This window comes from Stigmatopora argus, chromosome 10 (genome assembly GCF_051989625.1).
Source record: "Stigmatopora argus isolate UIUO_Sarg chromosome 10, RoL_Sarg_1.0, whole genome shotgun sequence".
NCBI lineage: Eukaryota > Metazoa > Chordata > Actinopteri > Syngnathiformes > Syngnathidae > Stigmatopora > Stigmatopora argus.
Window position 1 is genome coordinate 11,697,481 of NC_135396.1, and position 24,026 is coordinate 11,721,506.

At 40.6% G+C, this 24,026-nt stretch overlaps 2 protein-coding genes across 5 annotated transcripts; both read right to left on the reverse strand.

Moving 5' to 3' along the window:
• Nucleotides 1-96: 96 nt before the first annotated feature.
• On the reverse strand, nucleotides 97-17,088 carry pax3b (paired box 3b). 4 transcript variants are annotated; one of them, XM_077611102.1, is made up of 9 exons: nucleotides 16,790-17,088; nucleotides 16,358-16,593; nucleotides 16,211-16,268; nucleotides 15,871-16,014; nucleotides 6,381-6,580; nucleotides 5,835-6,000; nucleotides 5,564-5,772; nucleotides 2,949-3,228; nucleotides 97-907 (listed from the first exon to the last, which is right to left on the reverse strand). In XM_077611102.1, exons 1-9 carry the CDS (start codon nucleotides 16,872-16,874, stop codon nucleotides 873-875), a joined length of 1,413 nt encoding a protein of 470 aa, XP_077467228.1. In that variant the 5' UTR covers nucleotides 16,875-17,088; the 3' UTR covers nucleotides 97-872. The 4 variants fall into 4 exon arrangements, with proteins under 4 accessions (XP_077467228.1, XP_077467229.1, XP_077467226.1 ...); XM_077611103.1 differs by having other exon boundaries at nucleotides 2,944-3,228; XM_077611100.1 differs by having other exon boundaries at nucleotides 16,139-16,268.
• A 3,236-nt stretch (nucleotides 17,089-20,324) lies between these two features.
• rnf228 (ring finger protein 228) lies at nucleotides 20,325-23,279 on the reverse strand. The gene has a single exon (XM_077612368.1). The coding sequence runs from the start codon at nucleotides 22,884-22,886 to the stop codon at nucleotides 22,092-22,094; it is 795 nt and encodes a 264-aa protein (XP_077468494.1). The 5' UTR covers nucleotides 22,887-23,279; the 3' UTR covers nucleotides 20,325-22,091.
• Between the last annotated feature and the right edge of the window lie 747 nt (nucleotides 23,280-24,026).

Below are 24,026 nucleotides of genomic sequence, written 5' to 3' on the forward strand. Positions count from 1 at the left end.
AAGAGAACCAGCTTTAAAAGGGTTTTAGCCTGTGATCGATCTTGCCTATCAAGCATCCACCCCCTCCCCCCTTTTTGTAAAACCACTTCTCTTCTTCTACCCTCTCATCTGTCACTTTCTCAAACGTCACCCCTGACCCCCTGCAAGGGCTCGGGACCACTACAAAAGGGCGAGATCTTGCGTGTCGCCGTCCGAAACATCAGTGAGACACAGAGAGGAAGGCAGAGGAGGAGGGCGAATTCTTGGTCGAAGTTTTAAATGAACTTCCTCAGCTGCGATTGTTCGCGTTTTTGATACTATATTATAACGTGCATATTCATTTCCCCGTGTTTGCTTTCTTTGCGTCTACAATTTCTCATCATGTGTGGCTTGAGTGGGATCTCAAATAAATGCCATATAGATAAAATCACCAAAACCTGTTTCCGCCTGACAGAAACGATTTGGGAGATTACGAATATAGCATTAGATTAAATTTTCTCAATCCTAGCGGGGCTTCAAAAGATGTAAACACGTTGCCTCATGTCACTTCAACAACTGTTTTTTTTTGTGGAAATAGACGGGTGTACTGTATCACAAAAATGAAAGAGAGTCCACGATTGGTGTATTTCACTGGTCATAGTGCCACATGTGCAGTAGTGACCAAATTAAGCGCTTAAATCTGTTCTTTCCATCTGCACTCCTGATGTAGAAATGTCCTCGGTGGAGCAACACTTTTTGGTCAGATTCCTTTTTGTGGTCCCTTTTTTAAGCTGTTCATCTTCCCCCCCACAAGAAATAAACAGGTACTGTCCTGTATCACAGAACATATCCTAGTTCATTTTGGTCCCAAATATGAGTAATCATCGTCATTCTTTGTGGATATAAACTTTGGGTCAGGCAATCTCAGGCCTCAGATAAGGAAGGGAACCTGCAAAAGGAATAAATACAGAGTAAGCCAATGAAAGACAGTCATTATAATTGTCTTGATATGGACCAACTATGACAAACACAATTTCTAGATTTATGAAACTGAATAACATTTTTTATTTATTTATTTTTTGCTCAAGCGAGACTTGACTTTTACCATTTTAAGGATGATGGGAGATTGAACCAGCCATAAAAGGGGCTTTTCTAGTTCCATGAGAACAGGGATAGTTTAACTTAATTCGTGAACTATCCATGAACAAATGAACACAAAAAAATGGAAAAAAACATGCACAAACTGCAACAGCTGATAGGAAGGTTACCAAGTGAGCTGAGGTAGCCAGATGTTGCTTCTTCCCTATAGCATTCACCTGGTGAGGGAGTTTTTGAAACTGGCTTGTAAGTGAAATTCTCAATCCAAAACAAATCAACTGACCATGACAGATTGTAACCTAAAAAAATATAATGGTATGAAGCCCAAAAGTCATAAAGGCCTACTTAAATAAATAAAAAAACAATCCAGCAACCAGGCACTACTCATGAACGGGATTTCTTTTTTATTTTTAGCAAGGGCGTGTTTGATTTCTTGTCGTCAAAATGTGCAGCACTCCGGATCAAACCGCCATCTCCAGGTTCCTAAAGCATCATTGCTAAACGCTGCTTCCCCGGTTGACCTCAGTCCTCACACCTGTTTCTAATAGCCGCCCTGCCAGAGGCTATTAGGATCCGTCTACTTCCAAAAAAAGACCTTTCTTTTGCAGCTCCAAGCCCAACTGCACGCTGGTTAACCAGTCCCACTGATTAATCACATCAAGATGGACTGCTCAAGCCTGTGATGGTGCATAGGTGCATGAGAACACGTGTCCTGTTGTCCTGGTAACTACCTTTGTGCAACACAAACAGACTAACGTAACGCTCACGACCCCAATTTATCATTTGGTCCTAGTTTTTTTACTTGATAACTTTTTATACTCCTGAATACGAGGTGTTACCCATGTTTGGACTTTTGGGCTCGTTTTCACGCTCTTCCAAGTACACCAGCTTTGCAATAAGATTATTGGATGAGACTGATTGGACAACCCCCTGTAGACCAAAATTGGAAACGCTGGCTGCTGTAATCAAACCATAATAAAAACGGCATTGCCCTGCAAATTTGGATTTGTTTGAAGTTGACTGCAAGACGTTCATAACGGCAATGCGAGGTGAAAAGACCCTCTCATGACTCAACAAGCGAATATTATTTAAAGGCAAACATGCAAAAGTAGGACTCACAGGCTTTATTTGAACTTTACTTTTCCGTGATGTGAGTTGACGTTGTTGAATGACTGTGTGACAGTGTTGGCGAATTACTTTTCAGTAGCAATCAGACATGCACAATTACCTCCAAAACCTAAGAGTGGAGTAGGGTTGCACCTTAACAAGCAGGACAGCAGATACACTAAATATATACAATATATCAGTGGTGGGCTGTCAGGGCCTGCAAGGCCTCCTCTGTTGGCCTAAAAAAATACCTGAATCGTAGACTGATGTTAATTATATTTTTATATTTTTGGGGGGCAAGCAGGAACTTTCATTTCAGGGAATGACTAAAATGCACGGTTAATCAGTATGACAGAGTAATTGAAATCTTAAGAAAAGAAAAGAGGACGGATTTTGTGTACAAATAGAAGGGATTTTTGGTGGGTAAATCCGTTTATGAAAACGTGGCTATATTTTAAATAATATTACAATTTTATGAGGTTAATATTAATGTTTTTTATGTGTCGCGGCTGTATCTGCAGTAAAAGTTTTATAGCTAAAAAATAGTTATTGAGGGTTGGATGGATTGACTACTGAGGGCCTAGATTTAAAATGCGTGGACACCTCTGATAGGATATATATTGTGTCAAGCGGACATATATATATATATATATATATATATATATATATATATATATATATATATATATATATATATATATATATATATACACATACAATGTCTTAAAAAACATTTGACTCTTAAAAACCAAGGTAGTGGAAAAAAGGAAATCTATTGACCTTACTTTGTCCGTACTGGCCATACTGGTAGGAGGCCATGTGGTCGACTGTGTAGGCCTGAGAGCTGTAGGAAGGAGTGCAGTAAGACTGGGAGCTGGGCAGGGAAGGCAAAGTTGACATGGAGGGCACACTGGTTAGACCCTCCAAACCTTTGATGTGATCCACCCGTTGGCTGCAGCTGGTAGCCATGCCAGGAGGTGCTTCAAGACCCCCGGTTAGAGGTGAGATGGCATAGTCGCTTTGAGGTTGATGTGGAAGTCCACCGTGATTCAGCAGACCCATCACCTGGTGGACAACAACAGAGAAGACAGTATAGTGAAAATATCAGTCTCCTGTACGATAGGAAAGAATGTCGTGTACATCAGTTGTGGTCACTGATATTCTGTTCTACAAAATTTGACTAGTTATAATATACAACTTAAACTCGCTGTGATATAACATGGTATCTCTTGTATGTGTAGATACTGCTCAAAAATACAATAAAGGAAACACTTAAATCACTTGATCTGGGGAGTGTAGAAATAAATATCCAATTTGGAAATGTCACAGAGAGCAAAATATAATCAGGATTCCAAGAATGGTGAAATCCAAATCATTAACATAATGAGAAATGGATCATATTCCAAATTGGTGCATAAATGAGATTAAAGTGGATGCAGACTTCTGTTAAGATTTCTCATAATAACTCTCTTGTTTGTAAACACTTCCTATGTCTCTCAGAAAGTAGACTGCCAATTAAGTTGTGAGGGCTAAAAACCGTGGTACAAGATTAAAATTGATCTATAAGAAAAATTATCTAATCTCAAAGGAAAGACCTCTGTAAACTTAACTTTGCCAAAACATCAGAATACAATTGCAGCATGAGAGAATCGTTACGTCTTGACCTGGTCTTTATTAGCGACACAATAATCAAATTTGGCCCACTATTCTTTGGCCAGCAACGCTTGGAAAAGAGCTGCAGGGCAATGCAGTTCAACTGGTGTCCAAATGCGCCTGTTAGCACTGACCTCCTCAGATGTTGACTGAATATTCCAGTCAATATCGGCAAACTCTTAACGACAAATTAAGGCTGATCTCCCCACCTATTAAGGAAAGTGTAACTGAACCTGCAAGTTCTAAATGTATCATATCCACCGCACATCTGATCAGAGCAAAGGCTTGGGGCTCCTCGAGTCATCCTAATAAGAAGCAGGTATCAGCACTATGTGTCCTCCTGGCCCTATAAGTGACATATTATTCTACATCCACTCACACACATGGTACTGCTTAAATCATTTCCAAGTAGAAGAGGAGGGACGAGTCCATGATGACTTGGAGAAACGATTGGTCTTTCCTCTTATGTGCTGTGGCACTTTGCTCCAAAAACCCAACATGTCTCTGTTTTTTGCCAGACCCTCACCCTTCCTTGTGACTTGCCATTCCACAGGATTACATATTGGAACTGTGCCGTCGCCGGCGGCCCGTATCACCGTATCCAGGAGTCCGCAGAAAAATATGTCGGGACAAGGGGAAAAACCTCTGAGATTAAATATCCCCTGACTATTAAACAAACAAATAAATAAGAACTTTGCTTCTACTCGAGGGAGGCATTTTAGAAATTTAATCACAAGACTTCCCTGAGGCACATGGTCCAGTGTTTGCTCTCACTGGTAACTGTAGGAAACTTTTCCATGCACAATATTATTATATTTTCAGGATAGTGTCTTAGCTATATTTTGTTGTGTGAGTCTATAAAATGTCTATGCCAAAATTGCACAGCAAAGTTAATGTCAAAAAGTGTCACTACAGAAGTGGAGGGCTTCAAAATTATTGACAACAAATAGTTTTCACTCTTCTGATTATCTCCCCAATTATTCATTAATAATAGGTAATTATCAAAGGCTCGACTAGCTCCACCCAGTTGTTTTTATAGAATTCTCCCAAAACTATTACTGCTGAGAAAATAAAAAACAATCACTCGTATATAATGTAAATATAAAAATAACCTTTTTTGGTCTTTTTCTAATCGTAAGGATCACACAAGGTTAAATAAGGTAAAAATATAGATAAAATATAAAATATAGAAGTAAAGACAAAGTAAATTTGCTTGAAGCATTTTTCGGAAAACTGTCTGATTTCACTTCCAACGTTTCCTATGATTTATTATTATTCTTATATCGTGATAGAAAGAAAGAAATATTATAATTAATATTTGAAAAATGAATGTGTACTAAAAATGAAATGTTCCCTGAGTTGCAAAAGGTAGGACCAAAATATTATGCAAAAATAAAAAAACATTTAAATTTCATTAAAACTTTTTGAACGTTTTATTTGAGTTTCGAATTGATCTTCGGCAGAGGGCCATTTTAGTATTTCCTTCTTACTTGACTCTATAAGAAATATATTTTTGAATATACTCGGCATGTTTTAGTATTTTATATGTTGAGAATTTAACATTTTAATCGTGGGATGAAAACGTCCTTCAATTTGGAATGCCCTAAATAGCATCAATTTGGTTTTAGTACTTAGTTTTTACCGTTTCTTTGACAACCTGAAGCACGGGGACTAAAAAGACAACAAAATCAGGAACCCAAACAATATGATGAGAGCATGAAAGTCCGATTTAAATGTGTTGTCTAACCTGTGGTGAGAGGCCACTCCCAATGGATGGGTTCATGGGATTGGCTGGGCCCGCGGGGCTCACGAAGCTTTCCGAGTATCCTGAGAAGGAGTGGCGTCCAGAGGCGAGGCAGTAGGCCGAACTTCCTTCACCTTGTCCTCCACCACTGACTAACTGATGGCCCGAGGAGGGCGGAAGGGGCTGAGGTCGATGTAGCGTGCTGGCTGGTTCTGAGGGGCAAATGTGAGAAGATGAACATTTCTTGGACAGATATAAATATCCACCTTGTTACCTTGTGATATGGATGAAGATGGATAGGGACTATCAGAAAGCTGGTAAGGAGTGAGGCTGGACATGGCTGAAGGTGGGAAACCCCCAGGGATCAGGTGATTGAAGGACATCAGCTGATTGGCACCAGCTTGTTTCCGCCATCTGGCCCTTCGGTTGCTAAACCACACCTGATAATCGGTCATTCAAAATGTTGAAGAAATTTACCCACTTTTTACTTTATCAATCATTTTTACCAGTTCTCCGTAGCAAAGTATGGTAAAACTATTTCACAATGTAAATTATTGTCATCATATCATACCTGTCAACCTCTGCCGATAACTGCCCTTATAAATGATTATGATTTCCCCTTACAAACCCCCCAAAAACCTTACAAACACTGTACGACTCGTACGGTGTTTGTAAGGTTTTTTGGGGGTTTGTAAGGGGAAATCATAATCTTTTATAAGGGCAGTTATCGGCAGAGGTTGACAGGTATGTCATATTTCACTCCAGATCATGGATTCATTTATATTTTTCCATACTGCTTATCTTCACAAGGATTACTTACTTGCACTCTGGCCTCGGTCAGTTTTGCCCTTTGTGCCAGCTCCTCCCTGGTGTAGATATCGGGGTAGTGGGTCCTCTCAAAGGCCCTCTCCAGCTCGTCCAGCTGCTCTGCCGTGAAGGTAGTCCTACTACGTCGCTGTTTCCTTTTGAGTGGCAGATCAGGCTCTGACTCCACATCTGAACCTTCATCTGAGTGACTTGCTAAAAAACAGGACAGAAAAACACTTCAGATATTTAAACTGGGAACAAAATCAAAATTGTGGAAGGCAACCTCATCAACTTTTATTAAACATTTCATGATATCAGCTGAGTCATTTACTCCAGTCAAGTGATAGTTTTCCTTGTGGTTTTAGAGCCAAACAAACCTCTATTCAAGAGAATTATTGAGTGAATAATCCCCATGGAAAAAAATCTGAGGGCTCCACAGGGATACTGCTGGACTAAAAGCCACACAAAAGGCTAATTTGGATATACGGGCCATTCTTCTGCCTACAGCATGTGGGAGAGCGAGAGAGAAAGTGAGAATGTATGTGCATGTGCACAGCAGATGAACATGAAGACTGAGGCAGGTAACTTATCATTTTAGAATCATTTTTACCAGACCAGACACCAACCTCAAATTAAATTAAATTAAAGAAAACTGACGCAGCAATCATTTAGTTCTTTGGCAGTCCAAACATGTCATAATCTCCTTGATGTGGTTAGTGAGAGTGTTTATACAAAGACACCTGCTGCCCATGGTTGGCTCAGATGGGCTCCTGCACCCCCTGCGACCCTTGTGAGGATACGCAGTACAGAAAATAAACGAATGAATACTATAATTGATATGTGGTGAGATTATGTTATGGCGTTTCTCATTCTCCCCTCTCTCAAGTCTGGATTTAAATCCACCCCATTATCCTCGTGACCGGACGTTTGGTCGACGGACTTTTGGTCGCCGGACGTTTGGTCGCCGGACGTTTGGTCGCCCGGACCCAAACGTGCGGCGACCAAAAGTCCAGCGACCAAAAGTCCAGCGACCAAACAAGGTAAAACAACACGGTCTACGCATCAATGAAAGCCAACAATTGCCCTGAGCAGTTTAGCTGAGCGGACGTGTGAGTGTATAAGAGTGTGTATGTATACATAAGTTGTCCCCTTAGGAAGGTACGTCAGTCAGGGTCTTAACAAGTTCTCCAACAAAACACAATAAAAGTACGGGAAATTTGGAGCTTTTCTTTAGCCTAATAATTAATAGGGCATTAAGTATGACAAAATAATAATTCGCAGTTTGTATTTAGGGAATTTTAGCAACAATTTTAAATGGTAATTATCAATAACCTTCCGGGCGACCAAAAGTCCGGCAACCAAACGTCCGGGTACCATTATCCTGGCATTCAAACATGCTAACTACTGTCCTACTGCAGAGCTGTTGGAGGATATGCTTTGCGTGTAGAAGGTAAGGAAAATGCAAATCTCCAAGAGCTTAAAAGAGTGTACTGCCAACTGAAGCTCGATTGTGCTTTTGTCTTAGTAGTCAACTGCCTGCCAGGGTAAAAGGGTGGGTTCAAACTCCAGTTAGATGGGGGTAGAAACAAAAAGAGCTCTGTGACATCTGTCGTTTGGTGTGAAAGGTGATAAAAATATGTTTTCAATTGTTGAATGCTTTATCTCAGTTTTTGAAGTCTTGCGTGGGGAAAACACTAACACTAACATAAATTGTTGAGACTTGTTTTTTTTAGTTTAAACTCAATTATTTGGGTCATATTGGTAGGGTCGCTTCAAAAGTTAAGTGAAAATTCAAGTTTGCAACCACAATGTTGTTCTTATTTAAACAAGCAATACGTTACTCCTCCCTGTCCTCTTTCTCCCAACTGTCTTGCTTTGTCTCCCCCAATCGTTCTTTTCCCCCTGTATTTCTCTCTCTGACTCCGTGGCCCTTTGTTGCTGCAAAATGCTGAACTCTTTGCTGGCGATTTCCACGCTCCATCTGTGGAATCCGTCATGGCTCCCTTGGCCCTTCACAGTAGAGGGTTGTCACCTGCCCCATGGGGGAGCTGGCTAGGGAAGGGGGTGCATAAAGAGGAGTTGGGGGGAGATGGGGGTACAGCCAGGGGCATTTTACCCCTCCCCCTCTAAGAAAACCCCCTGCTTCGGAGGAAACTGTACAAGAACCTAAAGGGGTGACGAGAGCATTGTGGTCTGTTGTTGCTGATGTAAACGTACCCATGGGGATTGTCTATTTGGGCATCTGTGTTCTTGTTGATGGTAGTTGTTGTAAAATGTGATGAGCAGGATTTTTCTATCTCTTGCCTTTGAGTGGGAAAATTAATAGGCTTCCCAAAATGGCATGCGACATGAAATAGGTGTCTCCATTATATTTAAACATGATAATATGATTATACAAATCTAGAGTGCATAATTAATTTGTTACTATAGGTCATGCACCACACAGAAACAGCTTAATAGAATTGCAGTCTGGATATTTTAGATTAGAAAACCCGATTTGATGAGATATCAAGGATTGCTTTGAAGATACCCATAATCTGAACAAGGTTGTGATGAATTCTGCATGGACATGTTTATTAAAATGCTGCCCCATGTTTTACACTTTTATAGATTACATTTGGGTTGTAATTTTTGCCCATCTACATTTGGTCAGAATTCAATACAATGCATGAAGTAGATGGGGAGGGAATGTAAATAAAAACAACAGGTGATGTGGATACTAGACAAGTCACATTAGTATCAAGTCATCCCAAGAGATTGGGCATCCACACAATCACTGTGCATATTCGTTACTCCCAATGCACATAATTTACCGTAGTCCAATTACATGAGACTATTTGTACTTATAGACAGTCTTGCCCTAACTGTAATTCCATGTAATCCCGCTTGTCAAAATTCATCAGCCAAATTTTTGGTCCTGCTTTATTTTATTCTTTTGTAGCGTGATTAAAATCAAACAAATACCCACAAATTTCAAACCTCTTTTGTCATAGTGAATAAGAATCAGGGTATTGCTTAAGTCTTTGGGACAAAGTGAAAGCTCCTTACAAAGAGAAAATTTGTGTTGGGCAAACTTTCTTGGAACTTTGCAACCTTGTCTGCAAGTGGTTTAGGAAAACCTCATTTGCCATCATTGCCTTATTATCCTTAAAATATGATTGCATCAATTTGGCACTGTCAAACTGAATTTGCCAATCAAATTATCTTCTAACCCACATATCCCTGCCTGCCAGTATTCATCTTAAAATGCTGCTCTCTCAGCCTCAGTAAACACTTGACCTTTCTTTGTATGTTTACCCCACCTTATGCTAAAAGAGAAATGGGCTTGCTGGCTCTATTTCATTCATCAAAATATGAAGAAAATATAAAGAGTATCATTATCTCAGAACAGCGACGACTTGGCAAGGAGCTGAAACGTATTAAACCTCAAAATAGGAGAAGCAGTTGGAGGGGTGGGTCGGTGGGGTCAGAGGAGAAAGGAAAACTGTTTAATTTAACCAAACTGGAGCCCCCAAGAGGCGCTGCGCATGAGACCCCAAGCAAAACAACGTCTCTTGAGCCAAGAGGACCCTAAACATCCATGTCCAAGTCATGCAAGGGGAAACCAGAAGGTGCCTAGAGGATTTTACCTAGAACAGACTGTTGGAAAGACATCAATGTTGCCTTTTTTTGCTTTTGGATTGCTGGAGAATAGGGGATCCAGTTTTAAATATGGGTTTTAAATATAGGTTTAAATATGTCCACCGAGACATGAGAAAGTTCTTGTTCAACATATATGCATGCAGGCGTGAGAGGCGAAAAGAGAGAAAAAGAGCAATATGGAGTCCAATCTGAATTCTAGTACTTGGGGGAATTGACTGGCCATATGTGGATTATTTACATCCCTTCTTCGCACGGCCCAGGAACACTTTTGGGGCTTTAGTTAACAGTGAGGCGGTGACACTTTGTCAACCCCCTTTCACTCCACCGTCCACTCGCAAAATCAAACAAAACAAAAGGCAGAGGAGACAAACGCAGCATTTATTTGGGCGGGACAACCGTCCCGCTTCTATTCAGGCGCCAAGGGACTAAGTGACTAGCTGACTGCATTAAACAGTATATAGAAGTCAACGCAGGCAGATGCTGGGTTAGATAATGGCTTTGCTGACAGCTTATGGGCCCATCTGTGACTCCCTATGCCTGGTTTAGAAAAAGATGTGGTGTGTGAGTCTGCCGGGGCTTTTTTGGAGGGTGGTCTTTCTTGAATTGCTAAGAAGCAGTTGTGACTTTCACAAGTGTGCTATTTTAAAAGTTTAAGACAAATTGTGGACATGGGTAGACAAGTGTCATCAATCACATCCTTGTTAAAATAAAGGATGGTGATGGGTTTAAAGGCGTCCGACTGTTGAGTAGTCATGGACATCGTTTAAAAAAAATGCGGTTTCAGGAAACGGTTATCTGTCAATTTCGACTAAACATGTTTCTAACCTTGTTTCCGGTGTGCCGAGAGGGAGCGACCTCGTCTTGCCCTATGACCTTGCTGTTCACCTTCTTTTGAAATATTTTTTCACCACTCAGTTTATGTCGTAGGGAAATATTAGAGCCTGTGTTATTTTGGAAAATAATTCCTTTTCAGGTACAGTGACCCAAGTTTTAAATGCAATTTTATGCTCTATGGGAATGCTTCCAATTCTCATGCATTCAGGGAAAATTAAATCAAACAAAACTTGGCTAAAGAGAATTGTTGGTTTCGCCAAAATTATAGGAACAATAGCTTTTGTTTCTGTAACTTAGTGTTTATCTTCCACTATTACTTTATAGTTTATTTTTATTTGCATTCTTTAAATAGCTTGATCAAGTATGTTAGATTGCCCCTTTGTTTGTTTTTACAATTTACTATTGTGTGTTTTACTTGAATAATTGTCCTAATTGGCAGAACTGACTTTTTGTAGCTTGTTTGCAATCATTTGATGAAATAAAAAGCTCCAAACACTATACTGTCATTTAAATCTGATTGAAACCTTCCATGGTACCTGACATTGGCCCACTTAGAGTGCTCTCCAAAATGTTAAAAGAATCTTAAAACATAAAAATTATATTTTTCTAACAAAAGAGGTAATGTATTTTTTTCTTTTTTATTATCAATCATGTGAAGGCAGCTACCTGTCTCTATCGACAATAAAGATCATACACACCAAACAGTGATTGATTCTAGCAACTCCAACGTGGCTCTAATCTTAACTAATCCAAACACCCAAGCTCATGTCAAAACAACCAGTTAGAAAAAAGTTTGATGCGGTTTTCCAGAGACAAACATACTCAAATTTCACTTTAGTTGCAGAATAACAAATCACAAGAATATGCATTTTGTAAAACAATTCATCCATAGCTGCGGTGCCCTTAGTTGGATCTTGCAGAAGAGAAAGAGAAGTTTTATTCTAAAGCAAGCCATTCTATTTGACCATCACTGGGCCTTTTCACTCTTTCACTCCCTTCAACAAGTCTGGGTGCCACTCATCAGCAGCTCAATGTGGCAAGACCATCACGGTAAAGGCTGCACTAGAGTTGGTTTGGAAGAGGGGAATACCCCCAAAATATGCCCTCCCAGCCCTATCTACCACCCTCCCAAAAAGTACAATCTGACTTCAAAGTCGGGGCGCATTCATTAATTACTCTTTGAATTGATATCACTGAGTAACAATAAAAGTGTGAAAGAAGAAAGAGGCTTTAATGAAGTATAGAGGAGCTATTCATTTCAGGATAACTATGTGTTCATGCTTGGATAGTCTTCATGCATGGGCTTATTAAAAAAAAACTCTCTAAAGAGAGGGGACAGAGAACTCCGGGTCGAGGAGATTGGTGTTTAGAGCCCCCGGGGGTAGAGGAGAGTGATTTGATGCTCGCCACTTGGCCCCTCTTTTGCCCTCATGCCCAGAGACTCATGAGTGACACATTCATTCTTTCAATGGACAGACAGAACCCTCTTCAACAGACACTTGGCTCACGCCACTAATAGCCAATAGCTATTATAAGACCCTCAGAGACCTTATTGGTCCTGTCTTTTGCCATGTCATGACAAGACAGAAACAGTATGAGAACATGCTCCGTTCAATGTTTGGATTAAGACAACACTGGTAACTGTTGTGACGCAAATACAATCATGTAAAAGTATCATTTGATGCTATTTTTACTTGTTATAACGTGTGAAGATGATTTAATCCCCACATGAGCGGTGCCCCAAAGTGCTCCCATGCCGCACAGTGAGCCGTCTGTGCTTCATTTGTTCTCTGTTTAAATTCTCTCTCCCCTGAAACCGATCCACTTTATGGCAACATGTTGCACTTGCAGCACGGCAAACTTCCATCCGAGTCATTTTTACACACCCACATTATTTGCGCAAACAAAGTCCTGTCCGGTCTGTGCGACAAAGCCAGCTATATCTTAATGGCTCTTTCATGTATTGTGTGCTCATGGTTCCCTTTTGTCCCCCGGCCATTGGCCCAGACCCTGCTTACAATGAGCTCTAGAGAATGGAGGCAGATTGAAGGAATGCGCCTCAATAAACCTAATTATGACATGATGACTGCGCTCACCATGGTAAGGGTTTTTTCAAAGATCCCGGGCTTATTCAATTAGCCTTTTGCAGGATCCTCTTTCGCCAAATAAAGTTATCCCTTTGACTGTTTGCATAGCAAAAAGGAATGTGTGCGCCTGTGTACGTGACTGTGTGTGTTTGTGTGTGTTTGCGCGCGCACACGACTAAATGGAAATGTAGCAGCCCTTCAACAACGCTCCTCTATATTATCTGGCTAATTTAACCTAATGAGGAAAAGACTCTAAAAGACACTGTGAAAACTTGAAGCGGGTTTAAGGGGGGAGATTGGCCCACTGTGACTATTTTGTCTACAGAGGCAATAATGATGACGCTTATATGGTGAGAGCTGGAAAGCCAACGTGACTGCCAAATGAATTCATATCTGACAGAATCTTGGGTGATTTCTGAAATGACATTTCTTTGGAACGTATCTCACAGGGACTGTTGGTGACTATCACATGATCTATAGGGCCATGTACATTAGACTACGCATGTTCCAATGGCAGGCAACATGTGGAAACAGAGATTACTGCCCAACAGCTAAAATTTATTCCATGAATTTGCCTTTATTACTGCTTTTATGACTACCATTTTTAACATTTCCTGGTGTACAGATTGTTTTTTTAAAAAGGGGGAAAAAGAATGACTAAATTACCCCAAATCAAATCATCTTAATTGAAATAAACGAAAGCTTTAGTTATAGGTATTTTGCTGTTTTACTATTATAGGTATTGTAATATCAGTTGTAGTAGCACTGTATTTTACTTACAATGCATATTAGTCCTAAATACATTTTCATGACATTTTCTGTGCTTTCAGCTTGTCTTTTTTTATTTTAAGTACTTTTAATTTACAATTACTTGTCCAATAAAGTTATATGAACCGGCCAGTTTCACCACTTGTTTTTATTTGGATACAGACCCTAGTTACACGTGTTATTGCATTTATTTAACAGGAAAGTGTTTCTGACCTTAATAATTTGCTAAAAAGAAAACACAATTGGAAGTTTTTTATAAAAGTGGAGTGACTTTGCAGGTGACACGCAGGCATGAGACTAGAAGCGAGAGAATAGAAAACGCAGGGAGAGGGGAGGAGTTGCTCTCCAGATGAAAGTAGGATGAAATAAAAGAGTCGATTTAATCTGCTTGAAGAGATTTGAGGAGCAGGCGCAAGAAAGGGAGGGGGTGCAGCGGGGGTCTGCGGCCGGCCCCAATTGTCAAGCTCAACGCTCCGGGGCCAGAGCTGGGCTCTCCGGGGAGAGAACATTGGTCGCTATTCAGCAAACGCACTCTTTAATACACTCCCTCCGTCATTAAATGTGTCATAGCACAATATCGACATCGTTTAGAAGACATTATTAATGTTCGGGGGAGGAAAGGCCGACATCCCCTAAAAGAATCAATAATAGATCATAAGTTTTAAAGTGAAGACGTCTCGGTTATTAGCACACCCTCCCAAGCATGGGGGGCTTTGTTTGGTTGGCCATTTAGCGTCTGGCTATATGTGACAAATAGCAATTGATCCCCGGGGTCTGGTGTTTTTCTTAAACAAATGACTTACCACTTGGCCGTTTATGCACCATTAAAAAATGAGTATGCGTGGAAAATATTTAGGAAGCAACCCCTAATTGAAATTTGCGTCAATTTAAGTAGAATTTAAAAAAAACAAACGTAAAAAATCCAAGAAGGCACATGTGGGAGGACTGACGCGCTTTTCGTAGCCGTATTCGTATACTTGAGGAGATTTCTAAGACTCCTATTGTAGTGGCTGACTGGCAGCAGGCCTCTATAGAAGAGGCTAAAAAGGAAACATTTTGTAGAGAAAGTGGCCATTTCTCTTGGTGAACGGCTCCTCCAAACAAGGCCGGAGCGCTCCCTGAATAATTCATCCTTTATTGCGGCCTCTTAATATGTTTTTGGGTTCTGCCGCGCGTCCTCTCCCCTTTTGGAATTCCAAATAGGGTTTCCCCTTTTTTCGTCTTGAGCTGCACCCAAATGTGTTTCCAAGCTGGCTCTTTTGTCCGCGCACAGCCCAAGCGTGAGGCCCGAATAGACTCCCGTGCCTTTGTCTACCAAGTTCATCCCCGTTGTGCTCGCTGGCCCGTCTTTGTGCGCTGATGGAAACCGTTGAACAAATGTTTGATCAACTCATCTGGGGTACAATTGTGTCTACTAAGACCGGGCCCACTTTATCTCTCATCTTCCACTTCACTCAACCTTGCGGGAGATGTTGACATTTGGATGTTGATAGTTGACAAAGTGGAAAGAGAAGCCAGGGAAATAAAGGAATACATTGAAAGCGCCCGTGGGGACAATAGAAAAACGATTAGTTTCTCACGTAGCCCGTGAAAACGCCCACAGGGGACACTTACAAACAAGGTTTATCTGTAAACTAATATCAAATGTTGATTAACAAACTCGCCTCAAACAAACAAAAAAATCAGAAGTAACCAGAAAGATTTTTCCAGAATTATAATGAATCCAACTTTAAAAGAAGTATATTTCTGGGGGAGCAAAATCACCATCTGAGTGAGTTTAGAAAATATAGAAACACATGATTTCATTACTCGCATGAGTCACGAGCCTTGTGCAAAACAAATTTGCTGCACAAAAATAAGACACTGGAAGTTGGAGATATTACACATGCAATGTGGATGAAAGGGAAAAAACGGCATCTACACACACGCACTCCCCCTTCGTGCACTAAAGCATCACCTGCTGTTTGATTTACTGTCTGGCCTCATGGGAAAAGCATTAGGCGCGGAGGCACGGTTAATCAAGAATTCAAAATACTACAACGTTCTGCTCTGAACCCACATTAAAATAAAGTCACAATTCAGAGAAAGATCACAAATGGCTCTTTTACAAGGAGAATTCAAAGAAGATTGTACTTTGTAGCGCATCACTAATGTATGAAAAAGCTGACTTACATCTGTCTCCCAAGATGCCTTCAATGCTGTGCTTTCCCCTGCGGTCACTTTCCTCCAGATCGCTCTTCTCCAAGTCATCCTCATCTTCCTCTTCATCGTCTTTCCCCCCAAACTTGGTGCGCATCACCCGACTGATGGAGCTTACTGCAAAAGTTGTGACGCACGGCCTAGTGATTAATTGCATTCAAATAAAATTAATAGAAACATCTGCACTTAAATGAAAAATGACTCTGTGATTATCATAATGCTTAATTCCTGCCCCTTTTACCTGAGGGGACATTGTCGCGGTCACAAATCCCATCCTTCAGTAATTTATCCCGAATCTCCCAGCTAAACATACCGGGGTTTTCTCGCTTGCATTCTTCTATTCTTTTCTCCACATCCGGCGTGGTTGCCTGCTTTAAATGGAAAAAAATAAGAGAAAAAAAAGAATTAGGATCAATTGGTTAATCGCTGAACTTTTGATGTTTTTTCCACTTTCCTATACCTTTGGTTTGCTGCCTCCGATCGCACCGGGTCTGATGGAACCGGTCTCCTGGTACCTGCACAGGATTTTGGACACGCAGCCGTGGGAGACGCGCAACTGCCGGGAGATGACGCACGGTCGGATCCCGTGATGCGCCATCTCTACTATCTTGTGTCGAATGTGGTTAGGCAAGGGTCTGCCGTTTATGAAAACTCCACCGAGCTGGTTTACACGGCCTTGCCCAAGCGGGGTTGATACTACCAAGTCAAATAAAATAACACATCATTATAACTCAATTTGATATCATTTGCAATAACTTTGCTGCCGTCTCAGACAGCAAAATGTGGTATTGCAGATTTTTTTTAAATTAATCTATGTATGTCAGAAGTTCAGTATTTATTTATTGATTTATTTTTCTGAAGGATCTCGTGACAAATAGCGAAGTATTATTACCTTCCAGGGGGAAGCCACTGCGAGGGTAGTTCTGAGCCAATGTGGGTCGCATCATCCTGGGAATAGACCCAGCCAGCGCGGTCATACCTCCTCCGACCGGACCCCTCCAAGCGGGGAGGCTGAAGAACTATTGGGATGTTCGGGTTCCCTTCGGATTCTCTTGGTTGATGCGAGCGCTCGAGTGTCCCAGCCCCGTCGTCCCTCTCCGGGCATGGACGAGCGCAAATTTAGACCCAGAAAAGAACGTCCTTTGCCGAATACTTCCACGTTATCCTCCCAACTTGGGAAGTTGTATAAAAATTTGCGCGTCCGAAAGCAAAAATGTTGTTGTTATTTGTTGTTATCGGTCAAAGTGAGAAGACACAGTCAAAAGTAGTTGAGCTCATCGCGGCCAGTCGGCGCTTTCTCCTCTGATTGGTCAAGGGTTCGGACTCGGCAGCCAATGGTTTGCGGTGATTGGCTGAGTGTGTAAACTTTTCTCCAATCACAGACGTCATTACTCTTTTGCAGCAACGAACGCATCTTGAGTAATCGTTTTTGTTTTAGAAGTCGGAATAAGTTCTAAAATAAAAAGTGTGTTTGGGGGAGAAATATGACAAGACACTTGTTAAACGTACGTGTTATATTCTCGATTTTTTTTGCCGTTTTCCTTGCTCATATTATTGGTTTTTAATGCAAGAGTATTGAAATTAAAGTGCAGTACAACAAAGTGTCGTGCTTCTACACTCAAATGTTGACATATTATATTAAATACAGCGAATTGGAGAGAAGTATTGGTCTAATATGATTATAACTAATTTATTATGCATGAAAAATGATTACACATCTGAGTTCTAAAATAAAATGGCCAATAATAGCGTTAGGGGAAAAAGAAACACTAAATATGGTTTATGGTTTACAAATAGTAAACTTTTATATCTAGCACAAAATTGGGATTATTGTCTTAAAACTTTATGCACTATTGTACCAACTGCCAGTAACATCACAAATGAACCATGAATTTAAAAAAAGTGAAATTTTACACCACATCTTTGTGATAGTACTTATTATCATTGCCTTTATATATGCACCATATGAGCCATTTAACGCCTGCTACCCAACACTGACTCTAATTTGTTCCCACCCCACGCCCTTGTCTTTGACACAAACGGTGCTAAAGTGTGCGCAACTCGAGGAATTTATTGTGGTTTTCAGTTTGAGCTCCAAGCAGCCGGGAAGAGGCTGAAAGGGGGACGCGCGCCGCAGCAGGATACGACGCCAGGGACGTTGTAAAGACAGTCTGTGCAAGTGTCTGTAGATCCAATAATGTCAAATAATCCCCACAGTTGGATCTTTAAAGTCGACAGAGACAATAGGCTAAAATGTTTTAGGTGTGAACATCATTTAGACCTCAGAAAGCACTTGCTGAAGAGTAGAATATTGTATTGATACAGTCCAAAAAATGCCACACTCATCCTTTGATTTGTGTTTTTGCTTCTAATCTAGGCTGGACTTAACATGAATACATTTGATTTATATTAATTTTATTTGTCTCTGTGAATTGGGGCACAATAGAAGTCTGTTTCCAACACTACATGGTAACTATATTCAGGAGAATAAACATGCATATTGTAGCCTATATGAGGAAAATATAGTTCACTTGAATTTGGGGACCTGTGAAAAGAGGACAAAACACCTGCCTTCCTTTTATTTCTCCTCCAAGATTGCATCATAAGAGGGGACATTTACTTTAACTTACACAAAAAGGGGTTAATGTGGACTCCATGGATTCATTCAGCTTCTTGAAAATATTGTTTATTCTGTCCAAAAGCTAAAGTGTGAGTGTAAAGTTTAAAATAATCAGCCCAAACTGGGGCCTTTCACCTGCCGTGGGTGTGCTTACAGATGCCTTCAGGCATATGATAAGGAATGCAAGTTGAAGAAACATGAAGACTTCAAAGAGGGAAAGAGAGGAAATTGAAGTTTGCTTTTGATTGCCTCGTGACTTTATATTGGTGAAATTGCTAAAGAAAAAAGAAAAGAAAAAAAGAACAAAAATATCAACAAAATAATAATAATAGTGATAATGCTGATACTACTAATAATAATGATAATACTAATAATAATAATAATTTGCCACGTTTGTGTAAGGTTCGAAAAGGCATTTGCATAGGCAACATTGTGCTTGTGTGTTTTTCCTGATTATTGATTTTTACAAAACACTAAAAAGAAGGCAAAGAGAGCCCTGATTCGTGACGCTGACAAACGTGACGATTTGGGAGGGAGTCGGTGGTCCTATTGAAATTGGATATTAAGAGTGAAGAAAAAAGAGAGGGCAAATGGGAACCATGCGGGATGATGTATACTTCGGAGCGCTCTTTTAAAGCGACATGGAATCTCCGTGTCCAATCCATTAGCAGGGGGGAGAAATTCAAAGTCAGAATTTGGGTTTGATGAGAAATAAATGACTTGCATCACATGCTCTGCATGGAGGCCAATTACAAGCATATTATAGTCCAATTAATTTTGGTTATAGTCATACAATGGCACCCTCTGTATATATTGCTTTCTGCATTTCATCCATTTGAATATGCCTTTAAATGTATGGGACCTCCTGGAAAGTTTGAAAAAGTACAATAAATAAATCAAATATTCAATAATATTTTAAAATCATATTTAATGCAAAAGTAAATTGAAAACAATAAGTAAAATATATATAATTCCCTACACTGTTTAATATTGAATATTAATATTGTTTTATACTAGCAAAAAACATTAACCAAAGATGAACCGGCGTTTGTTAGATATTGTGTTTGAAGTTACTTAATAGGGTAATGTATTCATCAATAGAGTAAATGTCAGTAAATATTCATGCTTGCTTAAATCTTGAACGTCTCTAATAAGTTTGTATATGATGTTCATGGACACAATCAAATTAGCAACCAGTGTGTGTATATGTTCTTTTTCAATTCCTCTTACCTTTTTTTAACACGCACAGCAATGAGTCATAACCAAATGCCTATAAAAAGTAAAATAAAAAAAATGCAATTTTAAAGAATCAGACATGACATGGGAATAGAATGTTTCTGGACTTGTTCAACTTTTTATGTTAAAAGTGTGAACGAATGGGGGAAGACCGTCCAAGCCTGGTGGTTGAAGTTTATGAGGTTTGCATGTTCGAATTTTCTGTATTCGTCCAGTACTTTACTTGTTTATCATCTATTTGATGGCATTGAATAATCGACGTTCAAAAATTTGGAGATGGAGAATTTTCTGGGTGACTTCAATGAAACACACTCATAATTGGTCAGTATTACATAAAAGCCATTATGAAAGAATGTTTCTTTGAGAATAAGTTTGAGCACCATCTTTGAGCCAGGTTCATACATTTTGACAGTAGGGGGCGTATTTGAGGCATAGTGGAAATTTTAGATATTGCCAGCACACAGGAGGGTAAGCATGATAGATCAATTATTTATCTGATATTTAAAATATCATAATAAAACCATGAGAAATAACACACACTGAATTATACATAAAATCAAATCAACAACAATTCACTGTGTTGTCTATATTTATTTTTGCTTCATTAGTGAAACGTACTTATATGTTTGCAAAACAGAACATAAAGAACATTTCACTGTGCAAATATATTTGGTACTTAACTTGAACAGCAACCACATACTCTCTTAAAAGCCAACAATAAGTTAGGTCCTTGGAAATAAATACAATGTGTTCACATTTGAAAATGTACCCCGTAACAAGTTGAAAAAAGGGGAAAGTGCTGAACAGGGAAGAGTTGGAAGAAGGTTAAGCAATAGGAAGATTGAAATCAATGTTTGAACCATGTGAAGTTAGCAAGACTTGAAAATTTAGACTCTTAATCTCATCTGTGTTTCATGGAAATTTCATAGTTTTGGGCCAGTAAAAAAAATATTGTGCCCAAATGATAAGATTGTAATTCTAGCAGCCCTGCAGTGCTGACACTGGGTTCAAAAACAGGAATACACTAATGTGCTTATGTGTTCCATCTGCCAAGAGCAATGAAGTAGAATAGCTATTGAGTGCCTCACTACATCAATCTGATTGTATAAGCAATTTCAATTACATATTTTTGGATACTCCATGACAGATTTCCAGAATAGATTAGTCAATTCAAGATTCTTAGTAATGTTTTCACTACTGAACCCTTAAAAATCATGAAAGAAAGTTGACATTTAAAAAAAAAAAAAGTGTCTGAATCCACACAATGTTGCAAATTTATGTATAAATGCTGCACTATAAATACTAAAAGCCCCAGTCATGGGAGTGCACAACATGTTGATGATCGCAGTAAAGGTTGCTCCAGTTAGCAACAAGGTGAGGCACACGGGTCAGAAATACAAAATCACTCTTCTTAGAAAAAGCAAAATCACAAAATACGGTCCTCATCTTTCAATAGTCTAGCATGCAAAATGTACATACAGTATTGACAAGCATAGAGTGATGGGTCATCAACTATGGCCGAGTGTCTATTTAATTAAAGGGAAAGATAACACCTAGTATAAATTCATCTAATAATGAGGAAAATAAGATTTAACACAAACAAGATACTACATTTTACAGGCGTGGCAGTTCCATGTGAGTATAAAACACACGCTGATAAAGTTGAGCACAAGTGCTTGTGTTAATGGGTATTAATGAGGTCATTAGCTAGCGTGAGCAATTGGGGGTACTCACATTTGATTGGCTAAAATAGTTCCAGCACTGATAAAACATCTGTCATCATGTCGGACGACCACTTCCTGGAAAGACTGATTTTATTTTACTTTGAAAAATCTGAAATTCTGTATTTTCAACGTATTAAACCAAATTAAAGGTGTTGTCTTTCCCTCTAAAGTTCACCAAATAGGAAATCCTGAATGTGCTCTTTTCATTGAGAGAAAAAAAAATGGAAACAGTGCCCCCCTGCAGGGACAGTCAATAAAGCAGGCGAAAAGTGTGCATCAATAACTCATAAGATCCAAGGGAAATTTCAACTTAATTTGCAGTTATCAGTTGTCATACAGTAAAGAGCATGAAAATGTATACATTGGAAGAAGTTAGGGTTGTTAGACCAGAAATAATTTAAGTCCTAGTGGTTCAAATTCATTGTCAAGTCACTCCGTCCTATGATTTGGATGACAAAACGATTTCAGCCTATGGTTCTAATCGACACAAAGGCCTTTGGGTGTTTCCAATCCCAATAGAAGGCCATTTAGGGTGATTTTAAACCCAAGGAAACAGGTAAAGGGGCAAAGGAGAATGGCAGTCTGTACATCAAAACACAGTTTCTCGAACTGGCTCAGGCGTTCCTCCGAGAGTTACCGGTGGTAGCTGAGCGACCCGTCTCGTGGTCCGGTCTGTATTTAAGCCAGCAGATGAGCCACGTGACCACCACGGAGAACATGGCCAGAATGCTGGCCACGGATAAGCAAATAGGTCCCCACGGGGAGGGAGGCATGCCATGACTGTGCACAAAGATCAGGCCCATGAAGAGCAACACCAGCATGGAGAGGAAGGAGAAGATCACACACACGCAGCCGGTGGTTAAAGCCACTCTTTTGCAGCTCTGACAGCTGTCGTAGCGCACCGAGTCTTGGGAGATGGTGGTGGCCGTGGACACGGTAGTGGATGGGGTCGCCTGGCTCTGGCTGGCGCTGGACGCCCCCGACGCCCCCAACGCCCCCGACGCCTCCTCCCGGCGGAGGGCGATGAGAGCCGGATGAAGCGGGGGAGGGTACGGCGGCAAAGCATCCTGGGGCAGGGGGTCGGAGTCGATGTAGAGAGGGAAATCCTCCGTCACCTTGGTGTTGTTGGGCAGGTTCTGGATCCGGTAGTCCGGCACCGGCGTCCGATGGCGGCACACGGGGCAGCTGATGCGCCATGGCCGCTCCTCCCGGAGATGGAGCGTGTTGAGGCACTCCTCGCAGAACGTGTGCAGGCACTCCAAGATCTTGGGCGCCCGTCGGCCAAGGTCGAAGTAATTGTAGCAAATTTTGCATTCGTACTCCTCGTAGGGGAAGGCGGACGGAGGCGGCAGGGGGGGTTCCGCTCCGTTTGATGTGAAATCTACCACTGCCATGTCATCTTTCGCCATTCACATTCTCTGTTGAACACAAAGGGAGCAGGCGGACAGATGCTGACGTCTATCCTCCTCTCCCCCTCCTCTCCGTTGGGCTCAGGGAAACGCCATCATCCCCGCAGATTCGATCGGCGTCTGCTTTCTCTATCCTTGATGCAGAGCGTTTAGTTTAGGGCGTCGGCTGATCCGACCTAGATGCTCGCTCGGGGTGCCGCTTAAATATTCCAATGCCCTCATTTCGTCTTCGCAGCGGGTGGGAACGGATGATGTAATGGTGCTCTGCGTGACTGACTAAACACGGCTCATCCACGCACCGTGGTGGGGGCGGCCGTATGTGTCGCCGTTAAGTCCAGCAAAAGACACGGTGATCTTGACCGATGGTGACTGTGCACGAATCGGCTGCCCGGAAGGAGGAAAAAAAAAGAAAAAGAAAAAACACCTCTTGCACTGGCTTTACGACTTCAACTTTACACCAAAGCACTGTAATCGTGACTAAGAATATATAAATACATACATACAGATACTTAACAAAACCATAAATATATTCATTACATTTCCAAATCTTTTATCCTCACGGGGGTGCTGGAGCATATCCTAGCTAACTATGGGCACCAGGCTGGGGACACCCTGAATTATTGGCCAGCCAATCGCAGGGCACAAGTAGACGGAGAACCTTTCACGCTCACACTCATGCCAAGGGGACAATTCAGAGCACATGTGTCAAAGTGGCGGTCCGGGGGCCAAATCTGGCGCGCCGCATCATTTTGTGTGGCCCGGGAAAGTAAATCATGAGTGCCGACTTTCTGTTTTAGGATCAAATTAAAATGAAGAGTATAGATGTATATTAAATTCCTGATTTTCCCCCTTTTACATCAATAATTGTAATTTTTAATCATTTTTTCTGTGTTTTTAGTTCAAAAATCATTTTGTAAAATCTAAAAATATATTTAAAAAAAAGCTAAAATAAACATTCTTTTAGATCTATAAAAACTGAATATTCAGGGATTTTAATCCAGTTCTTTTAATCCATTTATTATAAAAAATGTATATCTAAAATGGTCCAGCCCACATGAAATCGAGTTGACGTTAACGCGGCCCGCGAACCAACCCGAGTCTGACACCGCTGATTTAGAGTGTTCAACTAGCCTATCACGT